The 21,795-nt window shown below is 37.3% G+C and overlaps 2 protein-coding genes across 2 annotated transcripts; both read right to left on the reverse strand.

Moving 5' to 3' along the window:
* Window positions 1-2,035: 2,035 nt before the first annotated feature.
* Window positions 2,036-17,561, reverse strand: LOC311090331 (uncharacterized protein; the record flags this gene model as incomplete). The annotated part of the gene is made up of 7 exons (XM_084125593.1): window positions 2,036-2,149; window positions 10,584-10,637; window positions 10,760-10,867; window positions 11,155-11,262; window positions 11,941-12,080; window positions 12,389-12,442; window positions 17,550-17,561. 7 exons carry the CDS (start codon window positions 17,559-17,561, stop codon window positions 2,131-2,133), a joined length of 495 nt encoding a protein of 164 aa, XP_083981719.1. The 3' UTR covers window positions 2,036-2,130.
* A 267-nt stretch (window positions 17,562-17,828) lies between these two features.
* On the reverse strand, window positions 17,829-21,378 carry LOC311090261 (E3 ubiquitin-protein ligase TRIM39-like). The gene is made up of 8 exons (XM_084125485.1): window positions 20,889-21,378; window positions 20,723-20,805; window positions 20,030-20,583; window positions 19,839-19,934; window positions 19,444-19,677; window positions 19,226-19,367; window positions 18,680-18,715; window positions 17,829-18,575 (listed from the first exon to the last, which is right to left on the reverse strand). The coding sequence occupies exons 1-8, from the start codon at window positions 20,912-20,914 to the stop codon at window positions 18,040-18,042; spliced, it is 1,707 nt and encodes a 568-aa protein (XP_083981611.1). The 5' UTR covers window positions 20,915-21,378; the 3' UTR covers window positions 17,829-18,039.
* Window positions 21,379-21,795: the final 417 nt, after the last annotated feature.

Raw genomic sequence — 21,795 nt, forward strand, 5'->3', positions numbered from 1 at the left:
ATGATCAATATATTTTACATTTAAAAACACATATTTTGTAAATTAATAATAATATTTAAATAAAACAAATTGTTATGGCGTCTCCAAATTTCATTCTCATGGTCAAAAGCCCAGTGAGGAGTGTTGTAGTTGTTGTTGTAAGTTCCCACATTCACCAGCTGGGGGCGCTTCACTGTTACATGTTATGGCTAATTCACACTAATATCACCAGATGATTATACATCACATCTCAGATATTCCACGAATCCACAACCTGACAAACGAGAAAACCAACACTAACAGGCTTCTTTGAGTGTGAACAGAAGCTGCGTTTGTCTGAGCGTTTGACAGACACAGCAACTACTTTCCTGCAGGGCATGATGGGTAATTATGAAGCCACATGATGAGTTTCCTGTGAGCTTCTCACATTCAACAGCTGTGGATTATTATGAATTCATTGTAATAAGTAATTAGTCATTGACACGGGTGTAGAGTAACCCTTACCATAACTCTTGAAAGACCTGAGTTTTAATGACAGACTGAGTGAAAGGTTTCCCAGCCGTGATGCAGCGACCGTGTGTGTGTTTTCTGACGGGATGGACACATAATTCAGGGCAAGAGCGGCTCTGTAAAAATAACCTGAGATCCCGCAGGTCCTTTAATGGATTCTGCAGATGTTTCTCCTCGGGAAGCTGAGGAACTGAGAAGCTCAAATATATTATTGGTCGCTGTTAGTAATAACAGTGTGTTGAGTGTGTGTTGATTAGCCAGCATAAAGACGAGGTGAAACCCTTGGAGAAACATATCAATTCATCTATCTATTTGAAAAAAATAATACATTTATAAACATTTAAATCTTTATTGCAAACTTAAGGATAAGGCTGAAGATTTAATACATACAGTACATAATTCAGTTAGCGAAACAGGCATATCTGAAGTAGTTGCAGTTTTTTTTGCAGTTGAGGTAAATGTGTAGCTGCCTTCAGCACTGTTTGGTGCTCAGAGTTTTACACACTACTCTAGAAACGCTGGGTAAGTGTCAATGCTACAGAAAGACATTTTTAAAAGAATTTCTATTGAAAGATTATTTCAAGCTCAAAGTGGCGTGAAGTGTGTATAATGGTTTAAGAGTTAATACCGAATTCATTACATAGTAATGTAAAAGAGAACAAAAAAAGACAAACAACTCATTCTTTGAGACAAAAATTAGTCAAACAATTTAGAGTTTGGGTCACATGATTTGTTTCTGAAGCAGTAATGCCACCTTGTGGAAATCATCTAGGAATTTTCGACATGATCAAAACTTTCACACAATCGACTACATGCCTTCTGTCATCTGGTTGACATTTCAAACTTTTATTAGCAAGTAAAATGCATTTTAGAATCATTGTTAAAACGTCCACCTTCAGCTCGTGATTCACTTGTCTTTTTGCTGTGAAATCTTTACTGAAGTAAATGTAAGAATAACTTTAATATTGTCTTGTATATTGCAAGATGAACACTTAGGCCTACTGGAATGAAGCAACTTTGGATTACTTGATTATACATACATTTTCTTATTTATTTGTTTATTTATTTATTTAATCTTGTTAAAATGTCCCAAATATGATCATCAGGCTTTTGAGGAAGGTTTATTTGTTCAACTTTCAATCATCATTGCATTGCATTATATGTTTTAAACTACAGAGCTTTGATCATAAATTATTTAAATCAAGTATTAAAATATCACCTTACAACATTATTTGCAGATTTATGCAGCTTATTTCCATACAGGTTATGAATGGTGACAAAAAAAAAAGACCAAAAACTGAAGATTTTCACAGAATAAAGGCTATTGCATGGCTTCAGAAAGCTTGGGATATGGTACACAAATCATATGGACTGGTTTTATGATGGTTTTTGTAGCCTGAACTGAACTGATATTAGTGATAATAGTTTTCTGTGTGTGTTTGTGTGTGTGTGTGTGTGTGTGTGTGTGTGTGCGTGCGTGCGTGCAGGTGGTGAGTCTGGTGCTGGAGCGGGACGGAGGCTCTGTGATGAGGCAAGGCCCTATAAACCCTGTGTTGCAGGACACACTCGCCGTCCGATCACCGAATCCCACAGGGATGAGGGACAGCTGTCCTGCCATCACCATGACCAGACCCTTCGGAGTCAAGCCCAAAGACTACAGCTTTGTGTCGGACGGTAATCAAAAGATGCATGTAAATGCACCACTTTAATGGTGTATAGTATATACAGTGATTCAGATTCTGTGCTGCTTTTGCAGTGCAAAGACGACTACTTGCCACATCATGTGTTTTTTACTCACCCTCAAGCCGTTCAAGATGTATATGTCAATCTTTTTTCAGACAAACACATTTTCAGTTATTTTAGAAAATGTCTTTGATTTAAAACTTTATAAACGAAAATAACTGGCTTCCGGTGGCGGTCGACGCGCGTTCACGGAGATGGATGCTGGTGTAGGACGTAGCGTAGGAAGCGTCGTGACGTAGAACGAACGTGACAGCGCAGCCAGAGAGCAGAGCAAAACGGACCAAGATGGCGCAGTGATAAGGTGTGTTTTCTTGAGTGGAGGTACGGCAACATGTTATCTTGCAAAATTTTTGTATGTAGTGCATATTTCTAGCCTGACGTCGTCATACTCAGATTCTAGTCAGAATGTGAGTCTAATGGTGCGTTCTATTATTGTCAACGAACCGACTCGGACCTCGGATATGACGTCACTTCCTCACTTCAAGCGTTCTGGTATGTTTTGCGCATCCGAGTCGGAGAAAAACATGGTCGCCACCCGGAAAGCTGTTGCTATGGTAGCACTGGCCGAGTACCAGGCGCTCCAAAATAAGTATGTGCTTCACCTAGTAACTAGTTTACCTTCTGTTAGCAATGCTAGCCACGTTAGTAACACCCGTTTGAAACAAGGCTTCATTCAATATTGCACTCACAACAAGACCGATTCCCATACCCACAGGCAGTGATACGGACGCAGTAAGGTATTGCAGTAATACGACGAGTACAACAACCAAAGCGGTACAAAAACAATGAAAACAAGTCACACAGGGCGCAGCCATCTTGGATTCCATATCGGAATTCTTGCTCGGTGTCCTCACGGTTGTCCAAACTTCCGAGCGGCAAAATCCGAGGAAAGGGGGCGTGTTGGTGCGTGTTGCTAGGCAATGTCTGTCTTCCTAGTCGGAACTCCGACACGGATAAATAATAGAACGCAGCATGATACTGCTCCATTGAGCTTTGATTATGGGGCGTGTTTCTACCGAACCAGGAAAAAAAATGCCTCTGCACGCAATTGGATAGAACTACAACCAATCAGAGCAACGGAGTAAGTGACGTATGTTTTTCATTCATGTTTCCGATCGCGGTTCACTGTTCCTCTTTTAAAATGAATGCGCTGTCGATATCTTCTATAACAGACGCGATGGCGGAATCTACACATGATGTTTTATAAACAAAGTTCAGGAGGAGCACGTTCAAATAATCAATCCAATCAACTGTCTACGGTCTACACTGTCAGCATGAGAGGAAGCATATATTTATTCTCTCTGTCAACTCACCTAACATTCCTTGACAGTTTTCAGCATCCCTGCACTCACTCTCGGCTTGTTCTTCCACAGCCAGGAACACGGGGGGAGTACTTTGGGTTCGGGCCGAATACCGAGCCCGAAGCCTCTCCTCGGACAGCACGCCAAATATGCATTTATTCTATCTGACTTATTTGTAAGCGTGAACTCGTGAAATCTATATTCTTCAGCGGCATACATTTGAATTCAACCCAAGCGCTCGTTGATGACGTGGATGATGACGTTACCGTTGCTCATCTGTCCATCATCGTATAAAGCCCGCCCTGACAATTTGATTGGTCCGAACAATTTTTGTTCGGGCATAATAGCTCCTCAACGGAATGAGTCCAGACCGAACTTCCCGGCTAAGTTCGGCTGGCATCCAGGCTAGCATATTCCCCCCCCGTCAAAGACGATTTGAACATACAAAACAGAACTTTATTGCTGTCGTCGAACAATTCTGAAAAGTTAGCTTGCAAAAGGTCTGCTAGCAAAATGTCGATCAAAAAGCAGATGTCCGCGCTGTAAGTGGACCACGCTAAAGAAAAGCGAAAACATGAGGACACTCATTCATACGCCTGTAAAGTTGGAGGAAGATGTGAATCTTATCCTAGTACACCAAGTAAGACCCCTGCACCAAAAAAAAAAAACAAAGAATGTTGAACCAGCTGCAGCTTCAGAGCCAAGCTTAATGGAAGTCCAGAACAACATTATACAGATTCTTTCAGAAAAAAAATCAACAACCGAGCAGACCACCTGGAAATAATGATAAAGAATAACTCCAAAGAAATTTAGAGCATCTGTGAAAGTTTAAACTCAATTCATTCTGATGTTATGGGTCTGAAAAAAGAAAACGAAAGTCTGAAAAAAGAAAATATGGAACTTAAGAAAAAAGCTGCAGAACTGGACCAGCGGATGAACGACCAGGAACGATACAGCCACAGGTGGTGCCTGCGACTTCAAGGGGTGGCGGAAAACTCCTCGGAAAATGTAAAAGAGAGAGTGAAGGAGGTCTGCAGAGCTGTGGTCCCAGAGGAGCAGAGAAACGAAGTGATGGCGGCGGTGGACATCGCACACCGACTCGGCCGACTCAGAGCCGGGGAGAATCAGCGGGTGAAACCACGGCCGATCATCATCAGATTTACTTCAAGAACGGCGAGGGATCTCATTTGGAAACACGCCAGGCAGAGTCCCTTTCTGCAGACTCAAGACTTACGCTTCAAGGAGGATCTCACAGCCGCAGACAAGGAAGCAAGGAGTCGACTATGGCCCGCGGTGGACCAAGCCAGAAAAGAAGGCAAAGCCACTTTCAGCGGGGCGAGAGCGTTCATCGATGGCAGAGAAATACGTCCAACCTAGATGTTCTGTATAACAGGTACTGAAAATGTTTACATTTTGTTTATAAAGTTTTTCAGCTTTATCCTTTTATCGTGATAAAGGAAAGTTTTACGGGGACTTTAGAGTTTGATAAATAATTCCAAAGTGTGATTTATTTAACCCAAAAGTGAAAAGAGGATGGTTTATGCAAAGTTCCATTTTAGTTATGCAAGAAGACTGTTGCCTATAGAAAACACTTAAGTTAAACTAAAGTTAAACCAGTACTTTTGTATTTTTTTCTTATTTGATGTCTCTTTTTGTTTGTTCTGTCAATGCCAGAGGTTTAAGAGATTTACTTAGAAGGAAAGCTTTTTTTTTGTACTGCAGAGCTAAAAATGCAGACTTTTATTTTATTCAAGAAACTCATGCATGTGCATCAGATGAATCTTTTTGGAAGAACCAATGGGGGAGTGAAATGTGGTTTTCGAATGGAAATAATCGATCAGCAGGTGTGGCTATTTTAAAAGGAAACTTTAAGGGTCAAATTCTACATAGTGAAAAAGACGTTTCAGGAAGATTAATTATTTTAGTATGTGAGCTGGAGCAGAAACAATTCATAATTGTTAATATTTATGCCACCAATGACAAAATTAGAAATCGGACTCTCTTTAAAAATGTGAAGGCAAGAATTTGTCAACTTAATTTGAAATTTTCAGAAGCTAAGGTTTTATGAGGTGATTTTAATACAGTATTTGATGATAACTTGGATAGATGGCCTCCAAAACCTGCAAACATAAATTGTGAACTTAAAAATACATGTTTGCGTCTAGGACTTATGGATGTTTGGCGTGAAAGGAACAAATCGCAGCGAATGTATACTTGGAGCAATAGAAGTCTGTCTTTGCAGTCACGCATAGATTTTTGGCTCATTTCTAATGACCTTGAAGATAAGATCAAAGATGTGATGATAGAACCAGCTCTATTAACTGACCATAAACTTATACTTATAAAAATTTACTTGAGTAATTGTTTTTCTCAGAATAATACTTCCAGTTACTGGAAACTTAACAATTCATTACTTAACAATTTAGATTTTAAACTAGAAATTAGTAGGATCATTGAAAAATTTTGTAAACAAGCCTGTAATTCTGGTAACTATGGACAAAATTGGGAACTAACAAAATTTGAAATTCGCAAGATGGCTATTAAAAAAGGGAAGTATTTAGCAAAGCAAAAAGGAGAAAATGAATCACAAGTCATTAAAGCAATATTAAATTTACAAATAAAATCTAGCAGTAATCTTAATGAACATGAGAAAGAAAATCTGATTTTATTACAAAGTAAACTAGACGACATATACATAGAAAAAACTAAAGGCGCCTTTGTTAGATCTAGATGTAAATGGATTGAAAAAGGAGAGAAAAATACAAAGTACTTTTTTGGATTAGAAAGGAGAAATGCTGAATATAATACAATAAGTAATTTGTCAGTCAATGGAAGTATTACCAATAATCATAAGGTAATTTCAAAACATGTTGCTAGCTTTTATCAGGACTTATACTCATCCGCTTCCACAGGTTCTGGCATAGATTCTTTTTTAAATAACATCTCCACAAATGCTAAGAAAATAAATGAAGAATTTAGAGAGATTTGTGATGGAAGAATTTCCTTACCTGAACTGGTGGGATGTGTTAAACTTTTAAAAGACAATAAAACACCCGGGAATGATGGCCTAACAGGAGAATTTTATAAAGTATTTAATGACAAACTTTCTCCTTTCCTGCTATCCGTGTTTGAAGAAGCCATTGAAAAAGGTGAACTTCCTCCGACTATGAAACAGGGCGTGATAACTTTAATTCCCAAACCAAATAAGAATAAATTACACATTGAAAACTGGAGACCCATTAGTTTACTTTACAATGATGCAAAGTTATTTGCTTTAATTTTTGCCAAAAGACTTAAACATAGCCTGAACCAAATTATAGATGAAGAACAATCTGGCTTTATGCCCAAAAGACACATAAGCAATAACATACGTTTAATTTTAGACATGATAGATTACAGTGACCTTCTTCCGAATGATAGCTTTATACTATTTATTGACTTTTATAAAGCTTTTGACACCATCGAGCATAACTTTATATGAAAATCTATTTCCTTTTTTGGTTTTGGTAACTATTTTCATAAGGCAATTCAAACCTTATATAATGGATGTTCTAGTTCTGTTAAACTGAAAACAGGCACATCAGAAAGATTTAGTATATCACGTGGTATTAGACAAGGCTGCCCGGTGTCTTCATTTTTGTTTCTCTTAGTTGCTCAGACAATGGCTACACACATAAAAATGTCACCCTTTTTAGGAATTAATGCTGTTGGTAAAAAGTTTAAAATTTGCCAACTTGCAGATGACACAGCCATCTTTTTAAGTGACCGAAACCAAATTGGGACTGCGGTAAATAGTATCAAAACATTTAGTGATGTATCAGGATTGGTAATGAACATTAATAAATCAGTTTTGTTCCCCCTGAAAAATTGCAATCTGGCCAGTCTTGATGGAATACCAATTAATGAAAAAGTGACATATCTTGGAATTGTAATTTGTAAAAATAAAGAGGAATGTCATAAGTTAAATTTTGATCCAATTGTTAAAAAATACAATCTAAACTAAATTCATGGTTAATGAGAGACTTGTCTCTATTTGGCAGGGTCTTAATTTCAAAGGCAGAAGGTATATCACGCTCTGTATATGTTGCCTTATCGCTGGATATCCCAAAAAATACAATTAAAGAATTGGATAAAATACTGTATGATTATATCTGGAGGAAAAAACCCCATTACCTCAAAAAAGATGTTATCACAGGATGTAGAGACCAAGGTGGTCTGGAAGTGCTGGATTTTCATACTATAAATAATACTTTTAAAATTAAATGGATTATAGAATTCTTGAAAAGCCCTGATAGCATCTGGAACGCTTTTCCATCATATTTGTTCAATACTCTTGGTGGCATACATTTTCTACTGAAATGTAATTTTTCTATTGATAAAATTCCCTTGAAATTAGCTGACTTCCACAAACAAGCCCTTCTATCTTGGATATTGATCTATAAACACAACTTTAGTCCACATAGATACTTTATTTGGAATAACAAAGAAATCCTTCATAAAAAGAAGTCTCTGTTTTGTCGGCCATGGTTTGATAGAGGAATTCTGTTGGTAGGACAGTTACTGAACAAAGATGGTTTGCTCATGTCATATTCAGAATTTCTTCAAAATTTTAACTTCCCAGTGACACCAAAAGAATACGCAGTTGTATTTGATGCAATCCCTACAGGTTCACTTCAAATTCTAAAACACATATCATTCACAGATATTAGTGTTGAATTTAATAGAATTTTTATTGGAGATACAGACATTACAAAGAAAGAATACACCAATAAATATATTAGAAATCAAATTTCGTGCTCGGTTCCACCTGCTGCAAAGTTTTTTTGGTATTCAACCATGGGTGATTTAAATTGGGAAAAGGCAAATACTACTATTTATAAATACTGTATTAATAATAAAATAAAAGAAGTTTCATTTAAAATTTTACATCAAATGTATCCTGTTAAAGATACGTTAAGAAGATTTAAAATAAATATAGAAGAGTCTTGTGTTTTTTTGCCAATCAAATAAGGAGACTATTTTTCATTTATTTTATCACTGTATGTACACAAAAAAAATTTGGTCTGATTTGGAAGAATATATAATCACAAAATTGAATGTAAACATCAGAATCAATATTTTTGATGTCATGTTATACTTGATTTATGTGGTTTGTCCAAAAAATTAATTTTTGTTATTCAACTGTTTATTATCCTCGGAAAATACCATATTCACAAATGTAAATGGTCTAATTCACAACCTTGTTTTAAGGCAGTGGTTCTCAATTCCAGTCCTCGTGACCCACTGCTCTGCACATTTTGTATGTCTCTCTTATCTGACACACTCAGTTCAGTTCATGGAGTCTCTCCTAACGAGCTGATGATCTGGTTCAGGTGTGTTAAATAAGGGAGACATACAAAATGTGCAGAGCAGTGGGTCACGAGGACTGGAATTGAGAACCACTGTTTTAAGGTATTTCATCTGGACTTTAAATCATTTTACAAAACAATAGAAAACATGCAAAATATGAAGGCTACAAGAACATTTCATCTCCTGAAGGAACTGCATATTTTTTAATTTCCCCTTCTATATATTAATTAATATGTTATTATCCACTGGTCTGTACATACTGTACATTTCAATTTTGTTGAGCAGGTTGCACAGTATTTGTAGTGTTCTCTGTACCTATTGTCATGTGTATTGTTCATAATAAAGTTCGTAAAGAAAAAAGAAAAGAAAAGAAAAAGAGCAGAGCAAAACAAAACTCTACGTTCGTTCTACGTCACGACGCTTCCTACGCTACGTCCTACGTCATACACCAGCATCCATCTCCGTGAACGCGCGTCGACCTTTCATACTGGAATTCTTTTTTAAATTATATTAATTGGAAAAAAGTATGGACAATTCCCAATAAGTTATTTGTTACAAACAAGGTTAAAGAAATTTCGTTCAAAATTATTCATAAGTACTACCCTGCTAACCACTATATGACGAAATTCAAAAGGGACATTGATGTGAACTGTTCTTTTTGCGGAAATCACCCTGAGACCACCCAGCACCTTTTTTGGATCTGCACACACTCCAAAACCTTCTGGAAGGACTTCTGCAGCTTTATTATGAAAGAAATTTACAAGGACTTTACTTTGAAGTGGGAAAATATTGTGTTTTGTTTTTTTAGAAAACAAAGTAAAGAAGATATGTTCTTTATTATAAATTTATTAATTGTGCAAGCTAAATTCTATATCCACAAATGCAAATATATAAAACAAAAACCGGCCTTTAAACATTTTTATTGTGATATTTTATCGTATATAAAGTTAATTAGTGGTTCATTGAACAAAAAGGCTATGAAAACTAGAAATATTTGTATAACTTACAATTTGTTTGAATGTATGTGATGTCTATCCCCCTGGCAAGGGTAATATTAAGTTGTATGCTTTGTATACTTTGTATACTGATGTTTACTTTTGAGCAATATAAAAAAAAAAAAAAACGCACGTCGACCGCTACCGGAAGCCAGTTATTTTCGTTTATAAAGTTTTAAATATGTATATTTTTACGACAAAACCACACGGATTACCCTCAGAAGGCCTTCGTTTATCCCCCTGGAGCCGGATGGATTACTTTTGTGAAGGATGCATGCACATTTTGACATTATAACCACTGAAAGATCAAAGACATTTTCTAAAATAACTGAAAATGTGTTCGTCTGAAAAATGATTGACATATGCATCTCGAACGGCTTGAGGGTGAGTAAATCATGGGTTAAATATCATTTTTGGCCGAACTATCCCTTTAATTTAAATGTTATTACACAGTAGTTAAAAAAACGTAATATGAAGTGGGTTGCTCTTCTTCAATAGATGACATAAATGGTCTTGCGGTGAAACAAATAATTTTTTAAAAGTACAAAATACACATTTTCCAATTAATAGCCTCTGAATTAAAATAAGGTGCATGCATAATTTGTATACATATTTTATGTCAAATAGCTACAATTTTATACAAAACATTTTATAGAATGACTTGATTGGATAGGATGTCTATGTAAGAGTGTGTGATTGCGCTTACCTTTGGTCCAGGTGGACCATCACGGCCAGGAGCGCCATCATGTCTAGGATTACCCTGCAGAGAGGAGTGACATAATGAAAATAACTCCATCACACTGTACAGTATGTGGCCCTTTTGTTGTCTGACCGGACAAATCTGGTTTAACATAAGTCTTGAAATCTCTAAAGTTTGCTCACCTCACGTCCAGCCTCACCAGGAGCTCCACCCAGTCCAGGAGGGCCCATCGGTCCAGGAGGTCCACGCTCACCAACAGGCCCAGAGGGTCCCTGCTTGCCTGGCTCTCCCTGGGGTGATGGGGATGGATATTATGAAGGATGGCAAAAGTTTACTGCATTTGCAACCCAGTTTAAAACAGTTACAGAATATTTTCACATGAGAGAAAAGTTTGGCCTTGGATGAACAATTTGCTGAAAGATTATGCAGACAAACATGTTTTTTTATTAACGCACCAATGACTCAAGCGCAATATGACGAGGAATGCACATTAAAGCAAACGGGCCATTTAGATTTTACATTAGATTTTACACTGACTTTATCTATATTAAATAAAATCTATCATTTAAGCACTTACAGATGGTCCAGCAAGACCGGAGAAACCTCTCTCTCCTCTCTGTCCAGAAAGACCAACAATACCACAGGATCCAATAACACCAGGTGGTCCAGGAGAACCAGCAGGACCCTAAAGACAATGGGTTTAAAAGACTCTTAATATTCAGTAATATCATCGATTTGACTGCACCAACACTACAAGATAAGAATTAAATTGAGCTGGATAATGACAATATTTCACACTGATGATCTTTTGATCATAATTAGAGCTGCTTTACAGCTGAAATTTAACTGGTTTCAAAACTGATTAGCTTTGCAAAAACTAAGACACTGCTATTGAACTGAATTGAATCAACATTGAACCAAATTGAGTGGTTCAGTGATACTATTCCCTGTTCAGAGCTGATTTAGAGCTGAAATTGTATTCATTTCTGAACTCTGATTAACTTTCCTGCTTTTTTTTTTTACTGTGAAGCAAACAGAATGTATAGTATAAAGCGCTATACATGTGATTTGAGAGCAGAGCAAACTGAAGGTTACTTTCAACTTAGCATCACAGACTTACACAAGTGATAAAACTATAGTTGCTTTTCCACAGTTACACCGGCCGAACGGTTCCAGTTATCTGCCAATTATTTAATTACAAACAATTAATCGGCCCGTTCTCAGCACGGTTAACTAACCATACAAAAATGAAACCATATCCGTACCGGCTGGGTCGGATCGGCATGGAATGGAGCGGTTAAGCAGTGAGGACGGTTTGGCCTGATTGTGGAAAAGCGGCTTATGTTTGAAACTGATTACTTACAGCGGGACAATCGGGACCAACGCTGGGGGTCCACTGGCACCGGCCTCTCCAGGGCGACCAGCAGGTCCTCTCTCACCTCGGGCACCTCTTTGTCCTTCTTTACCCGCAGCACCACCTGGGCCAGGGGGTCCAGCAGCACCCTGAGACAATATGACATGAAATTAAATGATCTGAAGCTTGTAAACACTGAATATATGAAGTCAATATAGGTTAAGTATTTGTTTAGACCAGGGATTCCCAAACAATTTTGTCAGCCGAACCCATTTTGGCCTAAAATATTTACTTCGAGTATACTTTGATAATTTAACAACACATTCACATGTAAATGGTTCTCTGATGTCACTTAACGGTCACTTGACACACAAATAAATCATTTAATATTTTTTCCCAGGAAACCCCAGGTTGGGAAACCCTGGTTTAGACATTGTTTAGAATAAACAATACTTACAGCAGGACCTGGAGGTCCGACTCTACCAGCAGCACCAGGGAAACCAGTAGCACCCTATTAAAAACAAAGACACTCGGAACCTGTGCAACAGAAACATGCTATGCAATTGCAACTGACTTTAATATTTTATGCAATGGAAGTTATGCATTTGTTGTCCAAATATGCTTAATTGCTAAAATGTCATGAGGTCTCTGAATAAAAGTCCAGAATATTAGATTAAAACTAAAACCATAAAAAATGTAATTTGAAATAAAATAAATGTTAAAGGAACCGTATGTAAGAAATGTATTTCAATTAATCATAAAATGGCCCTGATATGTCACTAGACATAAAGAAATCATGTTCATTTCAAATACTTATATCACTGATAACAGTAGTACGGCCAGGATATTGTCATTTAAAAGTGAAGTTGCAGCCCTCAACTGATGTTGGGGTTGTCATGTTGTGTTTTGGCCTGATGCTCCACCCTCCACCTATCTACCAATCACGAAGTCAGTAGTGTTTCGGCATCAGGGTTGCCAGCTCTGCTCTAGTTCCCACAGCTGCAGCTACAAACGTTCCTGCTGGATTCTGCAGCCTATCTGACAACCTCGAGTCGGGGGGAGGGGGAGGGGATACACTGCTCTACAGTAATTTGAAAGTGATTGCAGTACCAGTTTTGGCCACAATCTTACATACGGTTCCTTTAACTGTTGTTGTGCTGTCGTGTGTGGATGCATCGTAAGGTTTGCTAACTAATTTTGTCGAAAGTTCTGCAATGACAATAAAATGGAATAAAAAATTATAAATTTTAAAAATCTTAAATTTTTTATTTTATTTTGAGCTAGTCGCCAAAGCAACAGTTTAACCTGATGTAATAAAATAACAAACTTAAGAAAGTTTGTTTACATAATGTGTGTGTGTGTATATATATATATATTATTAAATTTATATATAGATTTATATTTATATATATATATATATATTATATATATAGGCTATATATAATATATGTCTATGTCTATGTGTATGTGTACACTCACCTAAAGGATTATTAGGAACACCTGTTCAATTTCTCATTAATGCAATTATCTAATCAACCAATCACATGGCAGTTGCTTCAATGCATTTAGGGGTGTGGTCCTGGTCAACTCCAAACTTAATGTCAGAATGGGAAAGAAAGGTGATTAAGCAATTTTGAGCGTGGCATGGTTGTTGGTGCCAGACGGGCCGGTCTGAGTATTTCACAATCTGCTCAGTTACTGGGATTTTCACGCACAACCATTTCTAGGGTTTACAAAGAATGGTGTGAAAAGCCATCCAGTATGCGGCAGTCCTGTGGGCGAAAATGCCTTGTTGATGCTAGAGGTCAGAGGAGAATGGGCCGACTGATTCAAGCTGATAGAAGAGCAACTTTGACTGAAATAACCACTCGTTACAACCGAGGTATGCAGCAAAGCATTTGTGAAGCCACAACACGCACAACCTTGAGGCGGATGGGCTACAACAGCAGAAGACCCCACCGGGTACCACTCATCTCCACTACAAATAGGAAAAAGAGGCTACAATTTGCACGAGCTCACCAAAATTGGACAGTTGAAGACTGGAAAAATGTTGCCTGGTCTGATGAGTCTCGATTTCTGTTGAGACATTCAGATGGTAGAGTCAGAATTTGGCATAAACAGAATGAGAACATGGATCCATCATGCCTTGTTACCACTGTGCAGGCTGGTGGTGGTGGTGTAATGGTGTGGGGGATGTTTTCTTGGCACACTTTAGGCCCCTGCCAATTGGGAATCGTTTAAATGCCACGGCCTTACTGAGCATTGTTTCTGACCATGTCCATCTCTTTATGACCACCATGTACCCATCCTCTGATGGCTATTTCCAGCAGGATAATGCACCATGTCACAAAGCTCAAATCATTTCAAATTGGTTTCTTGAACATGACAATGAGTTCACTGTACTAAAATGGCCCCCACAGTCACCAGATCTCAACCCAATAGAGCATCTTTGGGATGTGGTGGAACGGGAGCTTCGTGCCCTGGATGTGCATCCCACAAATCTCCATCAACTGCAAGATGCTATCCTATCAATATGGGCCAACATTTCTAAAGAATGCTTTCAGCACCTTGTTGAATCAATGCCACGTAGAATTAAGGCAGTTCTGAAGGCGAAAGGGGGTCAAACACAGTATTAGTATGGTGTTCCTATTAATCCTTTAGGTGAGTGTATATACTGTATATATGCACACACACATATGTGTGTATATGTACATATACACAGACACACACTGACATATATAATATATAAAAATGTAATAATATATATACACATACACATATTATGTAAACACAAACTTTGTTATATTTCGATTGACAGCACTAATTTAAACCTATTTTTAAATGGAACAGTTTATGTTAAACCTAAAAAAATATATATATTTTTATGGCTCATATAGTATGATGAAGTGAGAATACGGAGGTTAAACTCAAGAAGGAAAAAAAACCAGAGGCTCAAACTGAGCAGAAATATGCAATTTGGTGCATTTGCTGATATTTATATGGCCAAAAAGTAAGATGAAATTCTGATAGCTTGTAATAGAGATCTTTATAAATGTATCAGACTACTTAGATGAAATGCATATAAATATCAGCTGTCTGTCACTCTATATCTCCCAATAATATGTATGTATGTATGTATGTATATTATGTATATATATATATATCTACTTCTATATCTACTTAAAACTTTTATTTAAAAAAAATCAAGATATATTCCTAGAATACTTTTTCTGCTTCTCAAGTGAATTTATTTTGTTTTAAGGATGTTAAGATATTTTTACTGAAAGAATGATTATTTTTGCAGTGTAAGCATAACTGTAACTGTATATTTCACATACTGTTTGCATTTGCACATAATTATTAACATCATTACTTTACCATTCATTATTAAATAATAATAATGTTTGTTCCTGTGCATCTATCCCTCACTGCTTCGTCTTTATTCAGAAATTAAATATGCTATTGTTTATATTTATTGTTTGATAAGGCTTGGGATTTGTTTAAGCAGCGTTTTATAGCAGCTCTTGATGAAGTCGCTCCTATGAGGGAAACAAGAATTAAGCATAGAAGTGCATGTTGGATGACATCTGAAATCGTTGACATGATCAGACAACGTAATAGATGTTTCAGAAAGTTTAAAAAGTCTAAACTTCCAGCGGACTATAACTCTTATGCTTATCTTAGAAATCAAGTTAATTGCAAGATACAGCAAGCTAAGTCTACTTTTTATACTGATTCCATTGCTGCAAATGTAAAACAGCCTAAAAAACTGTGGAAAATTCTCAATGATATGGGATCAACAGCAAAGGCAAAATCTAAGTCTGGAAAAGCGGGGCTTATTATTAAGAATGAGATGTGTTTTGATAAGCGGCTGATTGCCTGCCATTTTAACCATTATTTTACAACCATTGCTGTCAGTTTGGTCAGTAAATTGCCTGGTGTTTCTGACAAATTTGGCATAAATTTTGTTAACTCTTTTTATAAAAGTAAAAATGTCTCTGCGGGTGCATTTGTAATTAGCCCGGTCACAGAGGATAAAGTAAAAGCGATCCTCTCCACCCTGTCAGTGAATAAGGCCTCTGGCTTGGATCTTATCCCCTCCAGGTTTCTTAGGGATAGTGCAGGGGTTATATATAGTATTCTTACCCATATTATAAATTTGTCCTTAAGTCAGGGTGTTTTTCCAAGCGATATGAAAAATGCCAGAGTGGTTCCTCTTTTTAAGAAAAGTAGCAGAGCTGATGTTGGAAATTATAGGCCAGTATCAATCCTGTCAGCTGTATCAAAGATTTTTGAGCGCCTTGTGTATGAACAGGTGGAGGAGTATTTCATCAGGCATGATTTATTATATGAGCTCCAGTCTGGCTTTAGAGCTGCATATTCTACCGACACCTGTCTCATTCACCTTTTTGATTATGTGCGTCAGAATTTTGATCGAGGGAATTATGTTGGCATGCTATTACTTGACCTGCAAAAAGCATTCGACACTGTGAACCATAAGATTTTGGTTTCTAAATTACAGTGCATGGGTTTTAGTAACTCAGCACTCATATGGTTCACTTCTTTCTTAACAGACAGGACCCAGGTCTGTGATGTTGAGGGGACCCTCTCTGACACACAGAGTATAACATGCGGGGTGCCCCAAGGTTCGATCCTGGGGCCCCTGTTATTTTTAGTATATATAAATGACATATCAGCTGCCGTACGGTGCAAGTTGCTATTATATGCTGATGATTCTGTTTTACTTGTCCCAGGGTGTAATGTTAAAGACATTGAAAATACTCTTGGCATAGAGCTCGAGTCTGTCAGCCAGTGGCTGGTAGACAATAAGCTCTCTATGCATCTGGGCAAGACTGAATCAATTTTGTTTGGTACAAAAAGGAAACTGGCAAAATCAAATACTTTAAAGGTGATGTGTAATGGGTTTGAAATTGTATCCAAATCAAGTGTTACATATTTGGGTCTAACATTGGATCAATCACTTAAAGGTGAAGCCATTGCAGCCAAGGTTTTAGCCAAATGTGCCTGTAAGTTAAAGTTTTTATATCGTAAGACAAAGCTTTTTGATTCCTCTGTAAAGAAATTATTGGTATTAACTCTGATTCAGTGTCATGTAGATTTTGCTTGCTCTGCATGGTTTTCTGAGTTGACTGCGAAATTTAAAAACAAATTCCAAGTGCTGCAAAACAATGTTATTCGGTACCTATTAAAAGTACCCTCCCGTACTCATATAGGTAGGGAGGAGTTTACAAGAGCTGGTCTACTACCTGTACATCTAAGAGTAGAACAACTTAAGTTGAATCATATGTTTAACATTGTTAATGGTCATGCCCCCAAATATTTATGCTCTAACGTAAACATGGTCCATACGCAGCATGGCTATAGGGCCAGCATCCGCTCTTGCATAGTTCCTAGAACTACAAATGCAATTAAAAATTCTTTCTTTTATACTGGTATCATGGCATGGAATAGTTTGCCTACTGCTACAAAACTCCTATCATTAAGAGGGATTTTTAAAACACAGGTCAAAAAACATTTATGGGATAGGGTAAATTAGTTATTGATAATTTGGAGAGTCTTTATAGTGTTTTAGTTTGTTTTTACGTGATGTTTTTTACCCTCCTCTTCATATTGTATGGGTTTGTTTTTGTTTTTCTTTATTCTTGTCCATTATGTTTCTGTTTATTGTTTTACTGTGTGTAACACCAAGGACCATGCTGGAAATAAGTATTTTTACTTTAGCATGTTATCCTTTTGGATTACTGTTTCTTTCTTTTTGTACCGGTTTGATCTAGAAATAAAATCAATCAATCAATCAATTAATCTAAATGTATGCATCTCTTCCTGTATGTACTGGATGGTCCCTTCACATTGAATTATAGAAATTAACACAGATGTTTGTTTAGATACAACATTTTACATTTTTATTTTTATTTTAAAATGGCTTGAGCAAACATTTCTGGCCCTTCAGAAAAACAATATAACAGCAAAAAAAAAATATATATATAGCAGATTTTCAAAGCTGGAAAACATTGTTTGACAACAAATATTCATAGCACTAACATGTTATTTTCATATTCTTATTGGTGCATTGGGTGTAAACGCATTTTATCTGACATGTGAGATGATCAGTGGCGCTGCATTTTCACCTTCATTATCACCAGGGCTAAAGAATGGGTAGAGTTTCTCAGTGAAAGACTGACCTGTGAAAGAATAAATATGAAATCTGGACTTCACATCATAAAAGGAAACCAGACCCTCCTCATAATCCACAAACACACCCACTACCTGAGGCTTCACTCTCAGAGACAGAGAGACAGCAGGAGATTCATAAGCCTTATAGTGATCCTCAGTCCTCAAAACTACAGTCCAGTATCCATCCTCAGGACTCAGTGTAATCATTCCCTTCCTGTTAATGGATTCCCTGGCCACTCCTAAATCCCACTCAGTCTTTCCCTTTACCTGCACCTCAAAATAAAATCTCCCTGAGCTGAATCCTTCTTTTGCCAGGACATTGAAACAACAATCAAACCTCTTTGTATTTTCTATGAATTCAAGCTCAATATCTCCACATGTCACTTGTTTTCCATCATCAGACAGGATGAGGTTTATATGAGCTGTTTCAGGATCCAGAGTCACATCCACTGAGAGAGAGACAAAGATCTGAATCACAACTTCTCAATATGACAAATTTAAAATAAAAGTTTTTAATTGAATTAAAATTAAGTTTTAAAACAAAATATTGTACCTGCATATCGTTGTATCCTCTTCAGCTCTGAGGAGACTAATGACGATAAAGGTTATGAGAGAACTTTAATACAATACAATTGTATGTTCAGCTTATGTGCTCTGATGGATGTTTGTGTCTCTACTGGTTTTCCTTATTACTGCCTATAACTGACACTAATGAATTTACATGTTTGTGGTGATATCGTAATGTATTTCTGTAGATTCTCTAAGAGGAGAAACAGTGTGTCAGGTGCCTTGACAGAAATTATCCAAAGTAGCAAATCTCTTAGAAAATGTTATAAATAAATAAAAAATCATTTTTGAGAAAGCCCCTGATTTAAAATTGGATAAAACAAATGTATGTTTTAAGAAATAAGAATACAATTTAGACACAAGGGAAAGTTGTCTTGTTCAGAGTAAAGCCCTTAATGTGACTGAACTGATAATGGATATGCAAGTTTACATTGTATGTTTGATTAATGATTCTTTCTTAATGATGTGCATGTGCTCTTTTCCCACATCAAAGAATACAGTTACTGTCAAAATAAGCCTGACATTCTCTCACCTGTTTTGCTGAGTTTCTCATCTAGAGTCTCCTGCAGCTGAGTCAAAGCTTTCCTCAGATTCCCCACACTCTCATGAGTGTCACTGACACTGATCTCAGTCCAGCTGCTGGTGTGTGCAGGTCTGCTCATCGACGGGTAAATCTACAGCAGGAGAGAGCAGAAATCTCTCAGCATGGGGAGTGTTGTGCTGTGAGCAGACAGAAGGATCTACACTGACCTGTAGGAGGTGCAGGTGATCCTCAGTGTGTGAGAGACGCTCCAGCTCAGTGTCTCTCCTCTTTAGCTCAGTGATCTCCTGCTGCAGCTCTTTAATAAACTCTTCAGTCTGCTTCTCTGCTGCTCTCTGCTTCTGCTCCATCATCTCCAGCAACTCAGACTGACATCTCTCAATGGAGCGGATCAGATCAGTGAAGAGCTCAATACTCTCTGCTTTCTCTTTCTCTGACGTCTCCTGATAAATCAAGGAATACATGATCTTTTATTGCTACTTCAGCACCTTTTTTACAAAGTCACATACTGTCACATTTGTCTCCATTTTTATTTCTACTAAGGAATTTTACAAAACACATCTTGAGTTTAAATATTTAACCAAAAAGTTGTGGTAAGACTCACTTTTCTGAGTTTTGCTGAGCTTTTGAGGTCTTGAATCCTCTTCATTCTGCCCTGGATCATCTGCTTCACGTCTGTCTGCATCTTCATCAGCTCAGACTACAGACAGTACAGAAAAACACAGACACTCGACAGATTCAAACCCATCCAATACAAATGTCTTGTAAAAAAAAAACATTTGTTGCTGTTGTTACCTTCCTCTCTTCGCTCTCCTCCTCTATAGAAACAGTGTTGTGAGTCTTGTGGTCTGTCACAGCACAGAGTAAACACACACATGTCTGATCATCTCTACAGAACAGCTCCAGAGGTTTCTCATGTTTCTGACAGATATGGTCCTCAAGATTCTCCACAGGATCGATCAGTTTGTGTTTCTTTAGCTTTGGGACTCTCTGATGAGGCTCCAGGTGAGTTTGACAGTAAGAGCTCTGACACACCAGGCACATCTTCAGAGCTTTCATCTTTATATCATCACAGATGTCACAGAGAACCTCAGATTTACTCTGGCCAGACTTTTCCTTAATGAGCAGCACAACCTCTCTGAGTGCTGTGTTGATCTTGAGGTCGGGTCTTCTTCTGAAATTTTCTTTACATAATGGACAGTTGTAGGTCTGACTGATGTCCCAGCACTGGTTCAGGCAGCTCTTACAGAAGTTGTGTCCACATGGAGTGCTGACTGGATCAGTGAACGCATCCAAACAGATCGAGCACTGGAGCTCCTGTGCCAGAGGACCACTAGAGGATGACGGAGCTGGAGACGAAGATGAAGAAGCACTATTAATCACCTTCATTTAGAACTGATTTACACACAAAAATGATTACGGCAAAAACTCATCAACAATTAGGCTAGCAATTAGTAGGCTATACGTTTTTTTCATTCAGTTACTGACTTGTTAGAGGTTCATCCATACTCCTTCTGGCCTCGCTTTGTTTTATTGATGATTCTGCCATTGCTCTATACTCCACTTCAATCCTTTATAGGACAAAATCACCACACATTACACAAAATCAGCACAAAGAGTTATATCATGTAATGTAATATAAAGTTTAACTTACATTTTGTTTTTTAATTTCTTAAACATTTTCAACGTCAGATTTCACTTCTGTGTTTCTTAGTCTGAAGTCCAAGTAGCCTACTTCCTGGTTCTTAAGTCTCGACAAAAACACACTAAACTTTTCTTTAAAAAGAATCAAGTGACACAGGCCCACTCTCAATCAGCAATCATTACAATTCTGAATTAATTTCAGTGAAGCAAACTTATCAGAATTTAGCTAATTGTTTGTGTACTTGACTAATGCCATAAATCCTGGTTTTGCCCAATATATTCCAGCTAGGCCAACTGAAGCAGGCCACAGACATTAAAAACCCATTCGGTAATTCTATATTACAATATCACGTAATAGTGAGTATCAGCTGTGGTCTTAGCTTAATATCTGAATAAATTTTCTGTTGTTTAAGAGAAAAATTATTCCGTTCAGACTGACTGTCGTTGATCAGTTTAGTTTCCCTTTCACTAAAGCTCTCGCTCACATTCAATGACGTCATAGTCCCTCCCATCTTTTCTCAACATAACATAATTTAGTTACACAGGTAATGTCAGATTGCAGGCTACTGTAGATTTACTGTTGATTTAGCTAATGAATCATATAAAAGTCTCATAATAAATTCAGGAGTTTTAATGTTTTGAATCAGCTTGACTGAACCGAAAGATGGCTACTGAATCAACGTGACTCACTTATCGTTAAGCATATAGCCTACTGTATGTTGGTTAAATGAAAAATGTTAATTCAACAATATAATAACACTTAATTCCTATGCAGCCTGTCTTGCTAGTAAAAGTTCCCCAAACTGAAATGGACTCTGGCCAATAAAAGACAAGCAAACAGCCTAAAATTAATCTTCAGAGAAAAAAACAGCTAAGACCAAAGTTGCCCACCCCTAATTCACTGTTGCTCTGAGCAA

Source organism: Abramis brama (genome assembly GCF_963993115.1).
Source record: "Abramis brama genome assembly, chromosome: 10".
Lineage (NCBI taxonomy): Eukaryota > Metazoa > Chordata > Actinopteri > Cypriniformes > Leuciscidae > Abramis > Abramis brama.

Bases quoted from the DNA above. Each gene is read 5' to 3' on its own strand.
- LOC311090261 (XM_084125485.1), bottom strand. From the start codon at position 20,914: ATGTTTAAGAAATTAAAAAACAAAAT. The intron at 20,806-20,888 runs GTAAGTTAAACT...TGTCCTATAAAG, and splicing joins AAGAAATTAAAAAACAAAAT to GATTGAAGTGGAGTATAGAG. The intron at 19,678-19,838 runs GTGAGTCTTACC...TTGATTTATCAG, and splicing joins GCTCAGCAAAACTCAGAAAA to GAGACGTCAGAGAAAGAGAA.